The sequence below is a fragment of the Schistocerca piceifrons genome, chromosome 6 (genome assembly GCF_021461385.2).
Source record: "Schistocerca piceifrons isolate TAMUIC-IGC-003096 chromosome 6, iqSchPice1.1, whole genome shotgun sequence".
Classification (NCBI taxonomy): Eukaryota; Metazoa; Arthropoda; class Insecta; order Orthoptera; family Acrididae; genus Schistocerca; species Schistocerca piceifrons.
This window is the reverse complement of record NC_060143.1, coordinates 88874991-88895144: the sequence shown is the minus strand read 5'-3', so window position 1 is coordinate 88895144 and position 20154 is coordinate 88874991. Positions and strand designations below refer to the sequence as shown.

Here is a 20154-nt window from a genome sequence, read left to right as displayed (position 1 = left end):
GGTGCACCAAGTCTCGTTGAAATTGACCCCATGGCTTAGGAGGAGATGTGGACCCCCATACATACATATGTGTGGGTTATGAAAATAACATCTTTAACATTAAAATACCTGAAAACTAATGCATAGCTGCACAGAATTAGAATAAAACCCAAATTGCAAAACCTGCTTGTCTTCAAAATAAAGTGACAATCAAACTTTTTTATTTTCTAAAATAAAATTCTAAAAGCTGAAATCAAGATGACGACATTTACAATATTACAGGAGCTGTGGACCCATTTAACAAGAAAGTAATTAAACTTTTTATGATAAAGTTTTTATTTGTTGCACATAAATTTTGTGCAAGTTTGCACATCAGAAAAATCCATTTTTACCCTCTTGAAGAGCATTACAAATGAGCTTATATGTCTACTGACAGTACTTTTTGTGAGCAACTGCTAGTAAAACAATTCAAAATGTGACAAAGTCAAATCACTCTTTCTCTTGGACTCACTCACGCTCAATAAATGCATCTGGGATAAAATCACAATATTGTTCAGTTCATTATTACAAAAAGGAGACAAAACAGCACCTGCACTTTTCAAAAATGGACAATATCTTGTTTCAATTTCTTCTTTTTCGCCAAAGCAATTTCCTGACTTCACTGACTAGAAACACTGAGTCACTCTATCCAGTAATGCCACATTACGCAGGTCCAACATCGTAGAAGAGGGCTGCCATTGGATAGCGAATGATGAATGCCAGAATACTGCAGATGCCCTGCACACAATAATTTAATGTTTCACAAAGAGAACACAAGACTACCGAAGTAGTTAACAAAGGAAGCATCTGAAAGGTAAGTATACTATTGTAACTTGATTTATAATACTAAAACAAAAGAATATGGAATCATATACTGTAAGCCACATGCAACCTGTATATGACCAAAGACGAAATGTAAATAGTATCACCAACAAGAACAATATTTTATTGTAAACAAATGTTTTATTGTAAACAAATGTTTTATTTTCAGAAGTAAAAGTTGGGCTCTTAGCATATATTCTACACTGAAATTTCATTCTAGGTGACTTCTCTATTGGAGTATTTCTTTCATTCTTTGACTCTGTCCACAAATGTGGGTTCTGCGATACTATGCAGCTGTGTTAATTTAAATTATAAGAACTTCCTCACTGTCAAAAAATAATGTTTTTTCGTGATCATCATCTATGTGAGAGATTTGATACAAGTTGGTCTTTACAAATGTCTTTGATTATGCTGAAATTCATTACACACTTAATTATTAAATAATATGGCACAAACTCCTAAGAAATAATGAGTCTCCTTGACATAACAGATCATTGTCAAAGCCTTATGGCAGGAATATTCAGTGGGTCTTTTCTTTTATTGTCTGGTGCATTGTGATGGAATATTAGAGTGTAAGATCCTGTCAACAACAAGCCCATTAGACGCAGAGCAACAAATTTGATAGAACAGAATAGTATATTTTTTGTATGTTATAGTTTGCTACCTGACTTAAATGTGCCAGAACATAGGTTATGTAAAAATATGAGAGGTACAGATACTAATAAACTATTTTCTGTGACAAAAGAGAAACTAAGATTGAATTCTAAATGTAAAAATTGAAAAGGATACTGACTGTGTAAATAACTGAAAGTGTTAACTTCAGTCTGTGAATCAAACTTTTACTGCAGGTACTTGAACTATATAAGTGACAATCTAATTTCCAAAAAGAACTTTATTATACGTATTGGACAGGGCGGAGTCCAATAACTCTGAAGTAATACTCGATTTATCTTCACAAGATTACTTACTAAATTAACTCAAGACATGTCACAATATGACAGAAATTTTCCACTGTTATACGTCTACATCTACATATATACTCCACTAGCCACCAAGCAGTGTGTGCCGGAGGGCACAATTCCCGCCAAAGTCATATTTCCCCCCCTCTGTTCCACTCGCAGATCGCGCGAGGGAAAAACGACTGTCTGAACTCCTCAGTACAAGCTCTTATTTCCCTGCTCTTTGAATGATGATCATTACGCAATCTGAAAGCTGGTGGTAATAACATATGCTCTATATCCTTGGTGAAGATTGGATTTCGGAATTTGGTGAGCAGCTCCTTCCATTTAGCGCATTGTCTGTCTGCAAGTGTATCCCACTTCAAACTTTCTATGAGATTTGCAACGTTCTCGCGATGGCTAAATGTACCACCAGTACCAGTCCGTGTACAAGACAACAGTTGTTTGAATAATGGCAGATAATTCCTTTTATAATTTATGCTAAAACTGGAAGATACGACATGGTGGATAGCAATTTTAATACTTACTTGCATTACTCTATGGAAGGAGCCAATATCAGCGATTCCTATTTAGCAAATTCTTGATTTATTAATTACCTAACACCACACAAGGATGGGGAAGCAAACTAGTTCAAAAGAAACCCATACAAGCATTTGATTTAATCAATTTAGGAAAATTGTGGAAACATAATCCTGTCTTGCTGTGGCCACACTAGTGTGCATTTGGATGCCTGTGTGGTTGTGTGTACTTATGCTAGACAAGAGCTCGAAAGCTAAGGTAAATACTGCTATCTGTTGAATCAAACAGTGGAAAATCCAGGATGGAATGTAACAATATTGTGAAAAGGGCCAACGAGGCCTTTGTTGAAAATAGATGACACACACACACACACACACACACACACACACACACACACACACACACACACACACACACACACACACGACTGCAGCTACTGCTGAAGCAACACTGTGAGCAACAGCCGCATTGCACGATGGGAGTGGTAATTGGGTGGGGGTAAGGAGGAGGCTGGGCTGGAGAGGGGAGGGATAGCAGGATAGGGATGGTGGATAGTGAAGTGCTGCTGGGGAGCTCACAAGGATGAAGTGGAGAGAGGCTAGAGCAGCTAGATGCAGTTGGGAGCTGAGATGAAGGGCAGGGGGAGGTGGAGGGGGTATCGGAAAAGGAGAGCAGTAAAAAAAAAATGGGTGCATTGGTGGAATGAGGGTTGTGTAGTGCTGGAATGGGAACGGGGAAGGGGCTGGATGGGTGAGGACAATGACGAACAAAGGTTGAGGCCAGGAGGATTACAGGAACATAGGATATATTTTGCTAGGGAGAGGTCCCACCTGCACAATTCAGATAAGCTGGTGTAGGTGGGAAGGATCCATACGACACAGGCTGTGAAGCAGTGATTGAAATGAAGGATGTCATGTTGGGCAGCGTGCTCAGCAAAAGGGTGGTCCACTTGTTTCTTGGCCACAGTTTGTCGGTGGCCATTCATGCAGACAGACAGCTTGTTGGTTGTCAAGCCCACATAGAATGCAGGACAGCGGTTGCAGTTTAGCTTGTAGGTTTCATGACTTGTTTAACAAGCAGCCCAGTCTTTGATGGGATAGGTGATGTTTGTGACTGGAATGCAGTAGGTGGTGGTGGGAGGAAGATCGTACAGATCTTGCATCTAGGTCTATTACAGGGATATGTACCATGAGGTAAGGGGTTGGGAGCAGGGGTTCTGTAGGGATGGATGAGTATATTGTGTAGGTTTGGTGGCTGGCATAATACCACTGTGGGATGGGAGGGGAATGCACCTCTGTGGCCAGATGGTGAGACTTTGGGAGGTTGTGGGAGACTGGGAAGACAAGGCACAGGAGATTTGTTTTTGTACAAGATTGGTCAGTGAAGGCCTCAGTGAGACCCTCGGTAAATTTCGAGAGGGACCGCTTGTCACAGCAGATGCAATAACCACTTCTGGCTAGCCTGTATGGAAGGGACTTCTTGGTATGGAACGGGTGGTAGCCATCAAAGTGGAGGTATTGCTGGTGGTTAGTAGATTTGATATGCACAGAGGTACTAATGTAGCGATCTTTGAGGGGACGTCAACATTGAAGAAGGTGGGTTGATGGGTTGAGTAGGACCAAGTGATGCAAATGGGGGAGAAGGAGTTGAGGTTCTGGAGGAATTTAGATAGGGTGCCATCACCCTTGATCCAGATCACAATTCTGTATGTTTAGGAAGGATTCCTCTAGATGGCCTATGAAAAGGTTGGCATAAGATGGTGCTGTGTGGGTACCCATAGCCGTACCCCAGATTTCTTTCAAAGGAAGGAGGTTGTTTGTTTGGAATCTGTCGTGTGTTGGGAAAGGTAGTGTTCAACAGTGGTAAGACCATGGGCATTAGGAATGTGAGTGTAAAGGGTGGTGGTATCAATAGCGACGAGCAGGGCACTGTGTGGTAAAGGGCAGGGACTGTCGAGAGTTGGTGAAGGAAATGGTTGGTATCTTCTTTTGAAGGCATTACCTACAAACAAATCCAACAAATGACTATGGGCAACTGCTTGGCACCATCCTATGCCAACCTATTCATGGGCCATCTAGAGGAATCCTCCCTAAACACCCAGAATCCCATACCCCTCACCTGGTTCAGATTCACTGATGACATCTTCGTGATCTGGATCAAGGGTGAGGACACCCTATCCAAATTCCTTCATAACCTCAACACCTTCTCCCCCATTCGCATCACCTGGTCCTACTCAACTCATCAAGCCACTTTCTTCAATGTTGACCTACATCTCAAAGATGGTTACATCAGTACCTCTGTCCATATCAAATCTATTAACCACCAGCAACACCTCCACTTCAATGGCTGCCACCCATTCCATACAAGAAGTCCCTTCCATACAGCCTAGACACCTGTCGTCGTCAAATCTGCAGTGACAAGCAGTCCCTCTTAAAATATAACAAGGGTCTCACTGAGGCCCTCACAGACCATAATTATCCCCTCACTCTTGTACAAAAACAAATCTCCAGTGCCTTATCTTTCCAGTCTCCCACAACCTCCCAAAGTCTCTCCCACAGAGGAGCATTCCCCTCATAAATCAATACCACACAGGACTGGCACAACTGAATTACATTCAGTGAATTTTATCCACAGTGGATAATGTTGAACTCCATGACTGTTCCTTTATAGAGTGTAAAAAAAAATTCCCATTACCAGTCACAATAAAAGATTTATTTATTTATCACACACCTGGTTTTGGCTTGTGCCCATTCTCAGGTGTTTACACATTCATGTACATGTTTATATTGCTGGAGATTAATAAAAATGAAACATCCTTATAATCATGCTGTGGAGACAGTTTTTCCATTCAGTTGCACATTTGTTACCATTTTCCCCACCCATGTTTCAGTTTATTAAAAATTTAGTTGCATACTTCACTACTGTGTCATGAACTTGTGATATACACTGTGTTTGCATACAAACATTACATTCTCTTCCAGGGTTTCAACTACCTGTTGTCATGCCCTGAAATGAGAGATGTCCTGCCCACTATCCTTCCCACCCCTCCCACAGTGGTATTCTGCCATCCACCGAAACTACACAATATATCCACTCATCCCAACAGAACCCCTGCTCCCAACTTCTTTCCTCATTGCTCATATCCCTGTAATAGATCTGAACGCAAGACCTGTTCCATACATCCTCCCACCACCACCACCACCACCACCACCACTACCACCACCTACTCCAGTTGTGTCACAAACATTACCTATCCCATCAAAGGGAGGGCTACTTATAAAACCAGTCATGTAATCTACCAGCTAAGCTGCAACCACAGTGCTGCATTCTATGTGGGCATGACAACCAACAGGCTGTCTGTCCGCATGAATGGCCACCAAATAACTGTTGCCAAGAAATAAGTAGACCACCCCGTTGCTGAGCAACATGACATCCTTCATTTCAATGACTGCTTCACAGCCTGTGCCATATGGATCCTTCCCACCAACATCAGCTTTTCGGAATTGAGCAGGTGGGAACTCTCCCTGCAATATATCCTATGTTACTGTAAACCTCCTGGCCTCAACCTTCGTTAGTCATTTTTCTCACCCATCCAGCCCCTTCCCTGTCCCCATTCCAGCGCTACACAACCCTCATTCCACCACTGCACCCATTTTTTTTACTGCTCTCCTTTTCCGCTACCCCCTCCCCCTCCACCTTTCCCCTGCCCTCCATCTCAGCTCCCAACTGCTTCTAGCTGCTCTAACCTCTCTCCACTTCATCCTTGTGAGCTCCCCAGCTGCACTTCACTATTCCCCATCCCTACCCTGCTATCCCTCCCCCTCCCTGCCCCAGTCTCCTTCTTACTCCCACCCACTAGGCTGCAGTATGTCTAGGCTGAAATATGTCTGCTTGTGTCTGTATGTGTGGATGGATATGTGCGTGTGTGCGAGTGTATACCTGTCCTTTTTTCCCCCTAAGGTAAGTCTTTCCGCTCCCGGGATTGGAATGACTCCTTACCCTCTCCCTTAAAACCCACTTCCTTTCGTCTTCCCCTCTCCTTCCCTCTTTCCTGATGAGGCAACAGTTTGTTGCGAAAGCTTGAATTTTGTGTGTATGTTTGTGTTTGTTTGTGTGTCTATCGACCTGCCAGCGCTTTTGTTCGGTAAGTCACCTCATTTTTGTTTTTATACATGATGATATAAATATATATTTAGATGGCCGGATGGGGGTTTCAAGCCCGCTCTTTCTGAAAATGAGTGCAGCACGTTAACATGTGTGCCGCCTTGTCCACTGGTGCAGCAGGTATTGGATTTATTATTATTATTTAACTTTTCTTGCATTCCAGTCACATCTTCAAAGGTAAGGTGGACTAAATATTTACATCTTATCAAATGTACTCATTATCTCTTTCATGGCTGTAAGAAGGAGAAAAATGAGTGATCATGCAATTGGCATCTTTAAAGTACTGTCACAGAGTTCAACTATTATTTTTAAACATGGCCTATTGTTCTAAAATTTAGTTTTATGTTCTTTAATAAAAACCTTTTTCATTATTATGTAGTACTCCAGTCTCTAAATCATTATTAATGGTAGTTCTGCCTCATACTTTCTCTTTAGCTCTGTGTAATTATTGTTTTCTTCCCTGATACTGCCTGTTAGTTGGTATCTTCTTTTTTCTATCCCCCTCTTTCCCTTTACCATATCTTCAATCTCTTGCTGGAGTAAGCAACGGTATCTCAAGATGTGGCTTAGCCAATTTTTCTTTCTGTTCCTTGTGGTGTGTAAGAGATTTCTGTTTTTCCCAGCTCTTCAACAGTTTCTTGTTCCTCATGCTGCCTTCCCAACTCACCATTCTAGTTTCCTCCATACCCACATTTCGAGTACCTCCAGCCTTCTTTCCTCATCTGTTCACAGTGTCCAGGCCTCTGTACCAAATAAAACTGTGCCCTTTGTAGAGAATTTGGACAATCTTCTCATTAGTCTTTTTTTCCCCTTCAACGGCCTGCATAGCATTTCCCCCTATTCTTTTCAAATGCTTGCTTGATTATCACTTTTCTCAGTTTTATATCTGTGTAACATTTCAAGTCTTCTTTTATAAGATTTCTAAAGTACTTGAATTTTGCAGCTTTCTGGAGTTGTCAGTTTATTGTGATTTGGACTTCTCTCTTTTTCCTCCAAGTATCATACTTTTGGTCTTTTTCTGATTTATTTTCAATCCAAATACTTCACATTTGCTGTTTAGGTCTTCCACCAATTACAAACCTTCTTTGTTCTGCCAGCATCACCATGTCAGCAAAGCATATACACACTTATCATTTTGCCGCCTCACTCGCTCCTCTCATTTATACTTTGTGCCAGTTTAATGGTTGTGACTGGTATAACCAAACTAATATTTAGTATGTTTTAGAAATATTTCATGCATTTGTTCACTGCCTGTAAACTGATCAATATGTTTTAACAAATCATTTATTACCTCTTCATTACTTTTATTTATTCCTTCCTGGGAAAAATGCTGTCAGGTGACACTAAATACGTACTCAGGCACTTACAGTTTATCTTTCCCAGTATGAAACGATGTGAATAGTTTATTTACATACTTGAAACACTATGGAGTCATCTGAGTTCCTCCATTCTGGGAAACATTCTGTGTATGCTCTTCTCCTATTGTCATGGTCCCTCACTATACCTAACACAGCTTCACTTGTCAAGTCACTTCTGTTGTACTGCTGCTCATTATCATAAGTGGTAATAATAAAACATTGTACCCAGCCACTGCTACTGGCTTTTCTACAGCTCATTGGTGCCCTCCAGTATTTACATTCTCCCACAGTTCAGTGAAATGAGCTTTAACTGAAAATGGTTTGCTTCTACTATGTACAGGAAACCACATTCTGAATTTAACATTTAGGCACAATGTATCATACTCTCTGCAAGAGGGACGTGGAACTATTGCAAATTTAAGTATCAAACAAGTGTGGTTTCAGCTGCCTGAGACTGCAGTCATGCGTGTGAGTTGCGTTTACGCATGCGTGCATGCGTGTGTGTGTGCGTGTGCCAATAATGGAGAAGAAAAGTTGCTACTCATCATATAGCAGAAATGCTGAGTCGCAGAGAGACACAACAAAAAGATTCTCACAATTATGGCTTTGGCCATTAAGGCCTTTGTCAACAATAAATACACGCATGCGCGTGTGTGTGTGTGTGTGTGTGTGTGTGTGTGTGTGTGTGTGTGTGTGTATTTATTGTTGACAAAGGCCTTAATGGACAAAGCTATAATTGTGAGAATCTTTTTGTTGTGTCTCTCTGCGACTCAGCATTTCTGCTATATGGTGAGTAGCAACTTTCCTTCTCCATTATTGGCAAACTTAAGTATGGCACTTATGCATTCTGCATACAGTATTTTATGTTTTTGCATGACATTATTGTGATTGGGTACAATCTATTTACTCTTCAGGCAAAGATAATGTACTTTAGCCCATCTCTGAGCTATACTACAAAGGCTGACTTGGTATACCTTATCAGTGCAGTCTGGAATGAATTGGTGCATGCCGGCAAGGTTCTAAAGTTGTCATCATAAATGTTTTACAGAGCTATCTGTTCCATAAATGAAGTTTTATTTCCTTCGTTTTTTATTAATCATTCCTCAGGAATGAAATCAGTGTATCTTACAATCATTTTGTTTCCTATCACTTCAGATTGTCACAGGCTTTAAATTCTAGCTGCAAGTAATTATACTTGCTCAAAATCTTATTGAGAAAGTTGCCATTGCAACTTTCTGTTCTCTATAGACACTCTGAAATGAAACCCTGCCAAATTTTTAATAACAACACTAAACACGGTTTGCTCTGTCAGACTACAGTAATGTGCCTGAGGTTACCTCTTGCCTTTTAACGACTTTACATAAACAACAGTAAGTGAAGTTCTTTTCTCGGGGAATTTACTGAGTGATCACGGCAATGGTGGATGCCCATACAAATACCAAACATAATTTGGACAGAGTTCTGGACAGAAACAAACACACACTGAAATGCCTGACCTATTCAACATTTTTTGGGCAAAATAGTTCCTTAAGATACAAGAATAACAAGAGAGCAGCAAGTAGTGGAGACATTGAGCTGCTGACAGGCACAACAAAACGATGCTAAACAAGTAAGCTTTTGGCCATAAACACCTTCTTCTGAATTAGACACCGTCCACACACACATTCATTCAAACGTACTCATCACACACATTACCACTGTGTCTGGCTGCCGAGATCAGACTGCGAGTAACCACACATGATGGGAGACGCAATCTGGCTGTTGGGGATGAGGAGGAGGCTGGGGCAGGGAAGGAGAGGGATAGCAGGGTAGAGGTGTGGGACAGTAAAGTGCTGCTTGTGGGAGCATACAGGGACGAGGTGGAAAGAGGGTAGGGCAGCTAAGAGCAGTCAGGAGGTTAGACAGAGGTCGTGGGAGGAGGGGGTGGGACGAGAGTTTGGGTGAGTCAGAAAAGGAGAGAAGTAAAATGAATGTGGATGTATTGGTGAATGGAAAGCTGTGTAGTACTGGAGTGGGAACAGAGAAGGGTATAGATGAGTGAAGAACAATGACTAACGAAGGTTGAGGCCAGGAGGGTAACCCTTAAGTTTCATTAGTCATTGTCCTTTACCCACCTATCTCCTTCTCTGTTCCCATGCCAGCACTACACTGCCCTCTATTCCACCATCTCACCCACAGTCTTTTTACTTCTCCCCTTTTTTGCTCCCTCCCCCATCCCCACCCCTCTTGCCCCCCATCTAACTTCCCGATTGTGCCTCACTGCCCTACCCTCTCTCCACCTTGTCCCTGTATGCTCCCACAAGCAGCACTTTAACACTCCCACCCCTCCCTGCTATCTCTCTCTCTCCCTGCCCCAGCTTTCTCTTTGTCCCCACCACCCAGAATGTGTCTCCCATCATGCACAGTTAATCACTGTCTGGCCTCGGCAGCCACAGTGGTTGTGTGTGTGTGTGTGTGTGTGTTTTGTCTAATTCAGAAGAAGGCCTTTTGGCTAAAAGCTTACTTGTTTAGCAGTTTTTTTTTGTTGTGCCTGTCTGCAACTTGGCATCTCTACTATTCATTATTCAATCCTGGATTTTCTGTAGTTTGAAGAGAGTAGCAAATTATGATTTCGTTGAAGACACAATATAATCTTTATATATTTATTATATAAAATAGATCTATAACTAAGAGAAGTCTCCGAGATATCAATATATTCAATAAGCATACAATTTATGAATTACCTGTAATACAAGCAGACGGGAGGTGAGAACGGACTCATGTGCTGGACCTCCGAGTAACAACGTAAGGTTGATAATTGTCATATTGTTAATCTCAATAGTGTTTTTGTCAATACAAACATGCAACAGTTTAAACCGTGGAAGAACTTTGAGTACAGCTGTGCCAATTAGGCCCACTTCATCATGTGAAAATTTTACAGTGCTTGCCTCCATAATGTCTCGATCAGCATTGTACCTGGAATGAATAATATGTTTAGGAAGTCTGCATCAAGATAGAATAAAAAATCTGCATGTGATTAATCAGGCAAAATCTGCTGGCAACACAAGGCAGACTTCTCATAAAAAACACACACTGAATGGAAACATGATTTTTTTAAAATGTCATCCAATGGACAACGCCACCTCTGGTGTCTAGCTGTTAATGTTGCTGGTCACTAACACAAATGTCTTACACCTGAGTCTTGCTAACCATCTCAGATTTTTTTATAGTGGAACAAGGGCCACTCAGCCTCATGACATCAAATGATAAGCTGTTGTTTATAAGGGAAACAGACAGAGGATCAACCAAAGAAGCATCCAGACTAAAAAGCTTACAGCAGGGTGGGACCACACAGCATCTGTTTCTTAAATCAATGGACGTACAATCACCAATGATGTGTTAAATCTTCACTCTGAAGACACTGCTATGTAATTTAAAAATTTAGCTAGTGGGTACAATGTCTGCTGCCACTGTGAGGAAGTGGTCATGGATTTTTATGACCAATGATTTTAGTATGTCACCAGTTTTGTCCGAGCTATTTTTTGAGGGCTGAATTTCATTTGGATCAGTGTTTTTGTTTGTTTCTTATTTAATAAAGTTCTAAATTGTTTTCTCTCACTCTTATAGTATTTATGATAAAATAATTTAATTGGATAGATAAAAAATCTACTCACCAAGCGGTGGCAGAACACACACATAAAAGAAGGTTGCAATGAGGCAAGCTTTCGGAGCCACTGGCTCCTTCTTCAGGCAGAAGGGTTGAAGGGGAAGGAAGACCGGTGAAGGAAAAGGATTGGAGAGTCTAAGAAAAGGGGTAAATTTTGGGAAAGTCAACCAGAACCGCGGAACAGGGGGGACTTACTGCATGGGATGAGATGGGGAGTATTTTGCAATATTGGTAGTAATAAGGTTTCAATTCTTGGCATGAACTTGTTCTCTGAATTACATAGAGCTCTCTCTTCCTAACACTGTCCATAATTGCTTCTGTACAATTTTGAACTTCAATATTGCACAGTAAATGAATTAAAATATTCTGTGAAAGAACACTGAGCCGAAAAGAGATCTGTCAAAACATATATAAATGATAAAAATAACAAAAACATGGATCTTTGTCTGAAGAGATTCAGGTGGCAAATGATGATGAAACTATTAGTGCGGCTATTAGTATCCTGCAAAATGAAAGAAAACATGTAAATATGTAAATCATTTGCTATGAGGATTAGTTGAGTGACTGTGAATCTATTTATTCTTAAATGTGTAAAAGCATGTAAAACTGCCTTATTAATTTAAGGTTAGGTTATTATAGCATACAGGAGCTTCATATTTTTTTGTGCAGCTGATTCAGGCTGTTAAATAAGCACATACTTAACTAGAATTTAGAACTGGAGAATGAGCTTAATCAATTGCTTTCTAATCATTATTAAGTCAAACCCCTTTCAGGAATGCATTGTTTGAGGCTGTTTTAGAATTCCACATTAAAAGCAAGTTGACACAAAGTTTCTTCAAAAACCAAATACCAAGACAGTCAAAGAAGTTGTCAAACTCAGCATGGTTTAAATAATTCCACTAGAAAATTTTTAAACCTACAAAACAACCAGTACACGTTAAACTAATAAAGTTTCAAATTAAATTGTCAGAGTTTTTTACACAGGCATCTGCTTGTCCAAAGAGTTTAACGATTAGCCTGGTTCTGGCAAAATATGTGTCCTGATCACTGACCTGAACATCATCATTTAATTGAAATTTATTGTGATTATTGTTATCATCATCCAGCAACAAAATTTCAAATACTTCTGAGATCTGTAAGGTCACTTATGTGACCCTGTTAATATTTGTGAGCTTTTTGGACCTGGATGATACGCAACTGTTCTCTGTACTATCATCAGACAGGGTAGTGACTGTTTCATCAAAAGATTTCCCTGAGATTTTCAGCTTCAAATTCCAAATTTTACTTAATCACTTTTTGTTGCATGTGGGAGCAAGTTTTACTTTACTAGCTATGTCCACAAATGAATTTTTTAAATTACCACATCACTTATTAGTGAGAATTCTAAATTCAGCTACAATTTACTATTTTACCAACAATTCCACAAGATAAATGCTTGCTGCTTCTGGAAATTTCACTGTCATGATTCTATGCCATGCTTTGTCATTTTATGATAACCTCAAGTATGTGAGAAATCCCCACAGCAACACATCTCAAACTCTTGTCAGTGGAATGTGCTATCAATAGACATTCAATGCATAATGTTTCAAACCTGACACTCTTCACACTACGGTCAACATAACAATTTGAAGCATGATGCTGTGAGTCTGTCAGGAAAGTTCTGCTTTGAACTGAAATCGGGGAGGGGGAAAAAAGCATCAGAACCTGAATATTCAATGCTGATATACAAAACATGCATGTTTCCAGACAGGTCACAACACTGTCTATTCAGCACACAACACACAAACCTACAGCTAAAGAGCTACACCATCATCATCTTCGCCCTCATCGTACTGAAATTAATACCTGCCACAACCACTATTTTTGAGGGAGTTTTATTAGTGTCATCCACACCAATTTCTTATTATCACCCCTTTGGTGAGTATATACAAAATCGTGAATATTCCTTTCAATCCTACTCTATGGAGTCTAGTCCTGACAACTTACCAAATTATTAGCTAAAATCAAACAATGTAAACTAAAGGTTGGAATATCAACAATATTAGGAAAAGGATAGAGTGCTACCCACTGTAAGGATAACCCACTGAGTTGCAGAGGAGCACAACAAAAAGACTGTTAAACATTATAGCTTTCGGCCAAAGCCTTCTTCGGCAGAGAAAGCACACAGACATTCACACAAGCAAGTACACCTCACACACACACATGACCGTTTCTACCAGCAGCTCCAACATGAATGTGACTGTCACATGAATAGCAATCTGAAGTGGGGCAGGGAAGGGGGAGAGACGGCACAGTATGGGTGGGGGGAGGGAAGAGTGCTGTCTGGCGAGGTATGCAGGAACTAGAGACTGTCAGGCGCAGCGTAGACTGGTGGTGGTGGTGGTGGTGGTGGTGGTTGGAGGAGGGGGGGGGGGGAGACGGGGAGGGGGAACACAGAGTGGGAAAGGAGAGGAGCTGTGGAGGGGAAAGGGCAGGTGGGGGACACATTGTCATAGGCCAATGCACAAAGAAGGTGAGGGAATGTGAAATAGGACCAGTTGACAGGACGAGGGGGCAGTTAAGAAAAGCTGGTGGTGGAGGGGAGTACCCAGGTGGCCCAGGTTGTGAAGCAGCCATTCAAAAAACTTACACGCTATGTTTGGCTACATGTTAGGCCATAGAATGGTCTATTTTGCTCTTGGCCACAGTTTAGCAGAGGCCGTTCCTCCTGGCGGACAGCTAATTTCTAGTCATACCAATACAACAAGATGTGCAATGTTTGCAGCAGAGCTAGTATACAACATGGCTGCTTTCACAGTTGGCCTGGTCTTCATGGGGTAAGATAAGCTTGTGACAAGACTAGAAAAGGAAGTGATGGGTGGGTGGATTGGGCAAGTTTTGCACCTGGGTCTTCCACAGGAATATGATATGTGTGTCGCAAGGATTTGGGATTGTAAGTGGCATAAGGATATACTAGAATGTTGTGACGGTTGGATGGGCAACAGAACACCACTTGGGAGGGGTATGAAGGCCTAGGGTCAGATGTCCCTCATTTTAGGGCATGCTTCTTGGCTATCAAAGCTCTGACAAAGGATGTGATTCAGTTGTTCCAGTTTGGGGTGGTACTGGATGACAAAGAGAGCACTCCTTTGTCTTTCTTGAGGGTGGTGGGAGAATTGGGGGTGTGTGAGGAAATGGCATGGAAAATTTGTTTGTGGACTAGGTCAAGAAGATAGTGCCTGCCCATGAAGGCCTTGGTGAGACATTCAGCATACTGGGAAAGGGAGTTCTTGTCACTATAGATATGCTGCCCCAGGTAGCAAGGCTGTATGGGAGGGATTTTGATGTGAAAGGGAAGGACAGCTGTCAAAATGCAGGTATTGCTAGCAGTTTATAGGTTTAATGTGGAGAAAGTTGCGGACGAAGCCATCAGAGTGGAGGAGGTCAACATCTAGGGAGATAGCACATTGGGTTGAAGAGAACTAAGTGAAGAGAATGGTAGAGAAGATGTTGAGATTGTGAAGGAATGAGGATAGGGTCCTGAGCCCAGATCAAGAAGACATAATCAATGATTCTGAACTAGATCAAGGGTTTGGGGTAGTGGGAGGATAGTAGTGTTTCCTCTAGATGTACCGTAAACAGGTTGGCACAGGAAGGTACCATGTGGGTGTCCATGACTGTGTCGTGTATTTGTTTGTATACCTTCCCATGAAAGGACAAGTAGTTATGAGTTAGGTTTAAGTTAGTTAGGTAAATGAGGTAGTGGGTTTGCAGTCTGAAGGATGTTGGGGAAGGTAGTGTTCAATTGCAGCAAGACCATGGGCATGAGGGATGTTGGTGTCTAGAGAAGTGGCATCAGTAGTGACCAGTAGGGAACAAGGTGGTAAAGTGGTGAGGATAGTGCGAGTTGGTGAAGGGAGTGGTTAGTATCTTTGATGTGAGAGACTAGATTATGGGCAACTGGTTGGAAGTGCTGGTCAATGAGGACGGAAATCCTTTCAGTGAGGGCAGAATAACCAGCTACAATGGGGTGTCCAGGATTGTTGCATATAGAAGGTGTGTGTGTGTGTGTGTGGATTCAGGGGATAGGTTCTGGGAAGTTTTCTGGGAAGAGCCAAATGCTTTAAGCAGGGATTACTCTGGCAGAGTTTATACCTGGACAAGTCAGACATTTGGCAGACGCCTTCTGTCAGGTAGTCACAGCAACTTATCACAACAGTGGTGGAGCCTTTGTCTCCAGGGAGCGTGATTAGGTCCAGATCTGTTTTGAGATTGTGTAAGCCACACCAACTCCCATACCTTGTCTGTTTCTTTTTGCCCCATATTTTTGTGCAATTTTTATGCAGTTTTATGTATTTGTTCACATGTTTATGTACTTTTATGTGTTTTTGCTTACTTATTTTGTGTATGTTTTTGTATGCCTGTACATACTTTTCCGCATCTTTCCCTGTTATCCAGCTTCCCTCAGAACCATCCAACAGCTACATTTGCTGATTTTCCATGTCATTTCCCATTTCCCTGATGTCATCTGTGCCACAATGGTCCCTGGCCCATCTTTGTGCACCAGTTCAGAAAAGTATCCCTTTCCCTGATTAAAACACATTCCCACATCTTGTTCCTTAAATGCTGCCTAAACCATGGATTCCCCCCCCCCCCCCCCCCCCCCCAACAGCCTAACCATAGAAGTTCCTTTCTCTGCATCCCACCCTTTCTTTCACAATGACTTTAGCTTTTGATTCCATCAGCCCGTGTCCATGACAAACCTGGTACTGCAAAAAAACATTTCCATGGCACGGGCATCCCAGAATCACCACTGCTTCTTCCCCAAGATACTGCTCCGATGCTATATCCACTACATACATCACATCTCTGAAACTGAATCCCTTGCTCTCCAGCACCTGGAACAGCATTCCAGACACCACGTCAATTGTTGCCTTCGGGCACCATTATCCAACCTATATCGTATCCACAGTATTCCTCTCCGTCAACTCTTTGTAGCACCCAGACCCCATATACATGACCTTTCCAACTTGCCACAGTTCGCAAAACTACCTTCCAACACTCCAAATCCAGAGCCTAAAATTTTCAGTAACATTGTCGTTAACTTTTCCACCAAAATCTTCAACCCCACAGACGTTTCAGCCCTAACCAAAGGCATCACCTTTGGCCCTACACCAAAATTTAACCATGTTGGACTTGTCAAAGACCTGCTATTCTCCTCTTGAACTGTGCAATGGAAACACTCGTTTGCAACCAATCCTTACAACCAAAGCCAACCAAATTCCAACACTGAACCTCTTCTCTCTCAGTTCATACCACTATCCAACCATGATCCTCCCCCCATACGCCACCCACCTAACCAACCTCTGGTCATCTCCCAGGAATTCCTTATCTCCAACTTGGCCTCACCATCCTTCCCCAAGTCCCTTCCTAAACACACTAACCTTTCAGCAGAAAAAAAGGACAGCCAGACAAAGGCTCAAAACAGATCCTGACCTAATCATCCTACCTGCACACAAAGGTTCCATCACTCTCATTATGAATCACACTGATCATACTCTGCCAATTGTCTGAGTCCTCCTTCTATAAACTCTACCACAGTGATCCCATCTCAGAAGTCCAACACAACCTGAAGTCCTGCTTAAAGCTTCAGGCTCTTCCAAGAATCTCTCCCATCAATCCATTTCCCTCCCCACCCCTACAACACCCCACACACTGGCCTTCTACACGCTCCTCAAGTTTCACAAACTCAACAATCCTACCTGCCCCATTGTTGCTGGTTATAGCGTCCCCACTGGAAGGATTTTGGCCGTCACTGACAGACAACCCCATTCAAATTCCTATAATCTATCCTCCCACATCAAAAATATCAACCACTTCCTTCACTGACACTCTACTATCCCAACTGCTTTGCCTCCTGGTTCCCTATGTTTCCAACTGGTCACAGTTGATGCCACCACTTCCCTGTCCATCAACTCCCTCATGACCATGGTTTTGCCACAGATGAACATTACCTTTCTCAATGTCCTCCTGATGCCAAACTCACTCCCTCATTAATCTAAATAATTAAATCCTAATATATCCAAAAACAAAGAAGATGTGACTTACCAAACGAAAGCGCTGGCAGGTCGATAGACACACAAACAAACACAAACATACACACAAAATTCTAGCTTTCGCAACAAACGGTTGCTTCGTCAGGAAAGAAGGAAGGAGAGGGAAAGACGAAAGGAAATGGGTTTTAAGGGAGAGGGTAAGGAGTCATTCCAATCCCGGGAGTGGAAAGACTTACCTTAGGGGGAAAAAGGACGGGTATACACTCGCACATACTCACATATCCATCCACACATATACAGACACAAGCAGACATATTTAAAGACAAAGAGTTTGGGCAGAGATGTCATTCGAGGCAGAAGTGCAGAGGCAAAGATGATGTTGAATGACAGGTGAGGTATGAGTGGCGGCAACTTGAAATTAGCGGAGATTGAGGCCTGGTGGGTAACGGGAAGAGAGGATATATTGAAGAGCAAGTTCCCATCTTCGGAGTTCGGATAGGTTGGTGTTAGTGGGAAGTATCCAGATAACCCGGACGGTGTAACACTGTGCCAAGATGTGCTGGCCGTGCACCAAGGCATGTTTAGCCACAGGGTGATCCTCATTACCAACAAACACTGTCTGCCTGTGTCCATTCATGCGAATGGACAGTTTGTTGCTGGTCATTCCCACATAGAATGCATCACAGTGTAGGCAGGTCAGTTGGTAAATCACGTGGGTGCTTTCACATGTGGCTCTGCCTTTGATCGTGTACACCTTCCAGGTTACAGGACTGGAGTAGGTGGTGGTTGGAGGGTGCATGGGACAGGTTTTACACCGGGGGCGGTTACAAGGATAGGAGCCAGAGGGTAGGGAAGGTGGTCTGGGGATTTCATAGGGATGAACTAACAGGTTACGAAGGTTAGGTGGACGGCGGAAAGACACTCTTGGTGGAGTGGGGAGGATTTCATGAAGGATGGATCTCATTTCAGGGCAGGATTTGAGGAAGTCGTATCCCTGCTGGAGAGCCACATTCAGAGTCTGGTCCAGTCCCGGAAAGTATCCTGTCACAAGTGGGGCACTTTTGTGGTTCTTCTGTGGGGGATTCTGGGTTTGAGGGGATGAGGAAGTGGCTCTGGTTATTTGCTTCTGTACAAGGTCGGGAGGGTAGTTGCGGGATGCGAAAGCTGTTGTCAGGTTGTTGGTGTAATGGTTCAGGGATTCCGGACTGGAGCAGATTCGTTTGCCACAAAGACCTAGGCTGTAGGGAAGGGAGCGTTTGATGTGGAATGGGTGGCAGCTGTCATAATGGAGGTACTGTTGCTTGTTGGTGGGTTTGATGTGGACGGACGTGTGAAGCTGGCCATTGGACAGGTGGAGGTCAACGTCAAGGTAAGTGGCATGGGATTTGGAGTAGGACCAGGTGAATCTGATGGAACCAAAGGAGTTGAGGTTGGAGAGGAAATTCTGGAGCTGTTCTTCACTGTGAGTCCAGATCATGAAGATGTCATCAATAAATCTGTACCAAACTTTGGGTTGGCAGGTCTGGGTAACCAAGAAGGCTTCCTCTAAGCGACCCATGAATAGGTTGGCGTACGAGGGGGCCATCCTGGTACCCATGGCTGTTCCCTTTAATTGTAGGTATGTATGGCCTTAAAAAGTGAGGAAGTTGTGGGTAAGGATGAAGCTGGCTAAGGTGATGAGGAAAGAGGTTTTAGGTAGGGTGGCAGGTGATCGGCGTGAAAGGAAATGCTCCATCGCAGCGAGGCCCTGGACGTGCGGAATATTTGTGTATAAGGAAGTGGCATCAATGGTTACAAGGATGGTTTCCGGGGGTAACAGATTGGGTAAGGATTCCAGGCGTTCGAGAAAGTGGTTGGTGCCTTTGATGAAGGATGGGAGACTGCATGTAATGGGTTGAAGGTGTTGATCTACGTAGGCAGAGATACGTTCTGTGGGGGCTTGGTAACCAGCTACAATGGGGCGGCCGGGATGATTGGGTTTGTGGATTTTAGGAAGAAGGTAGAAGGTAGGGGTGCGGGGTGTCGGTGGGGTCAGGAGGTTGATGGAGTCAGGTGAAAGGTTTTGCAGGGAGCCTAAGGTTCTGAGGATTCCTTGCAGCTCCGCCTGGACATCGGGAATGGGGTTACCTTGGCAAACTTTGTATGTGGTGTTGTCTGAAAGCTGACGCAGTCCCTCAGCCGCATACTCCCAATGATCAAGTACCACGGTCGTGGAACCCTTGTCCGCCGGAAGAATGACGATGGATCGGTCAGCCTTCAGATCACGGATAGCCTGGGCTTCAGCAGTGGTGATGTTGGGAGTAGGATTAAGGTTTTTTAAGAAGGATTGAGATGCAAGGCTGGAAGTCAGAAATTCCTGGAAGGTTTGGAGAGGGTGATTTTGAGGAAGAGGAGGTGGGTCCCGCTGCGACGGAGGACGGAACTGTTCCAGGCAGGGTTCAATTTGGATGTTGTCTTGGGGAGTTGGATCATTAGGAGTAGGATTAGGATCATTTTTCTTCGTGGCAAAGTGATATTTCCAGCAGAGAGTGCGAGTGTAGGACAGTAAATCTTTGACGAGGGCTGTTTGGTTGAATCTGGGAGTGGGGCTGAAGGTGAGGCCTTTGGATAGGACAGAGGTTTCGGATTGGGAG

At 42.9% G+C, this 20154-nt stretch overlaps 1 protein-coding gene across 1 annotated transcript in view; it reads right to left on the bottom strand.

The window, feature by feature from the left end:
- Positions 1-291: 291 nt before the first annotated feature.
- Positions 292-20154, bottom strand: part of LOC124802870 (UDP-N-acetylglucosamine--dolichyl-phosphate N-acetylglucosaminephosphotransferase) — a 149092-nt gene continuing 129229 nt past the window's right edge. Inside the window, exons 6-7 of the mRNA XM_047263912.1 lie at positions 10564-10795; positions 292-756 (exon numbers count right to left, since the gene is read on the bottom strand). Coding sequence (XP_047119868.1) covers positions 682-756; positions 10564-10795 — 307 coding nt within the window. The 3' untranslated portion in view covers positions 292-681. The remainder of the gene's footprint in view (positions 757-10563; positions 10796-20154) is intronic.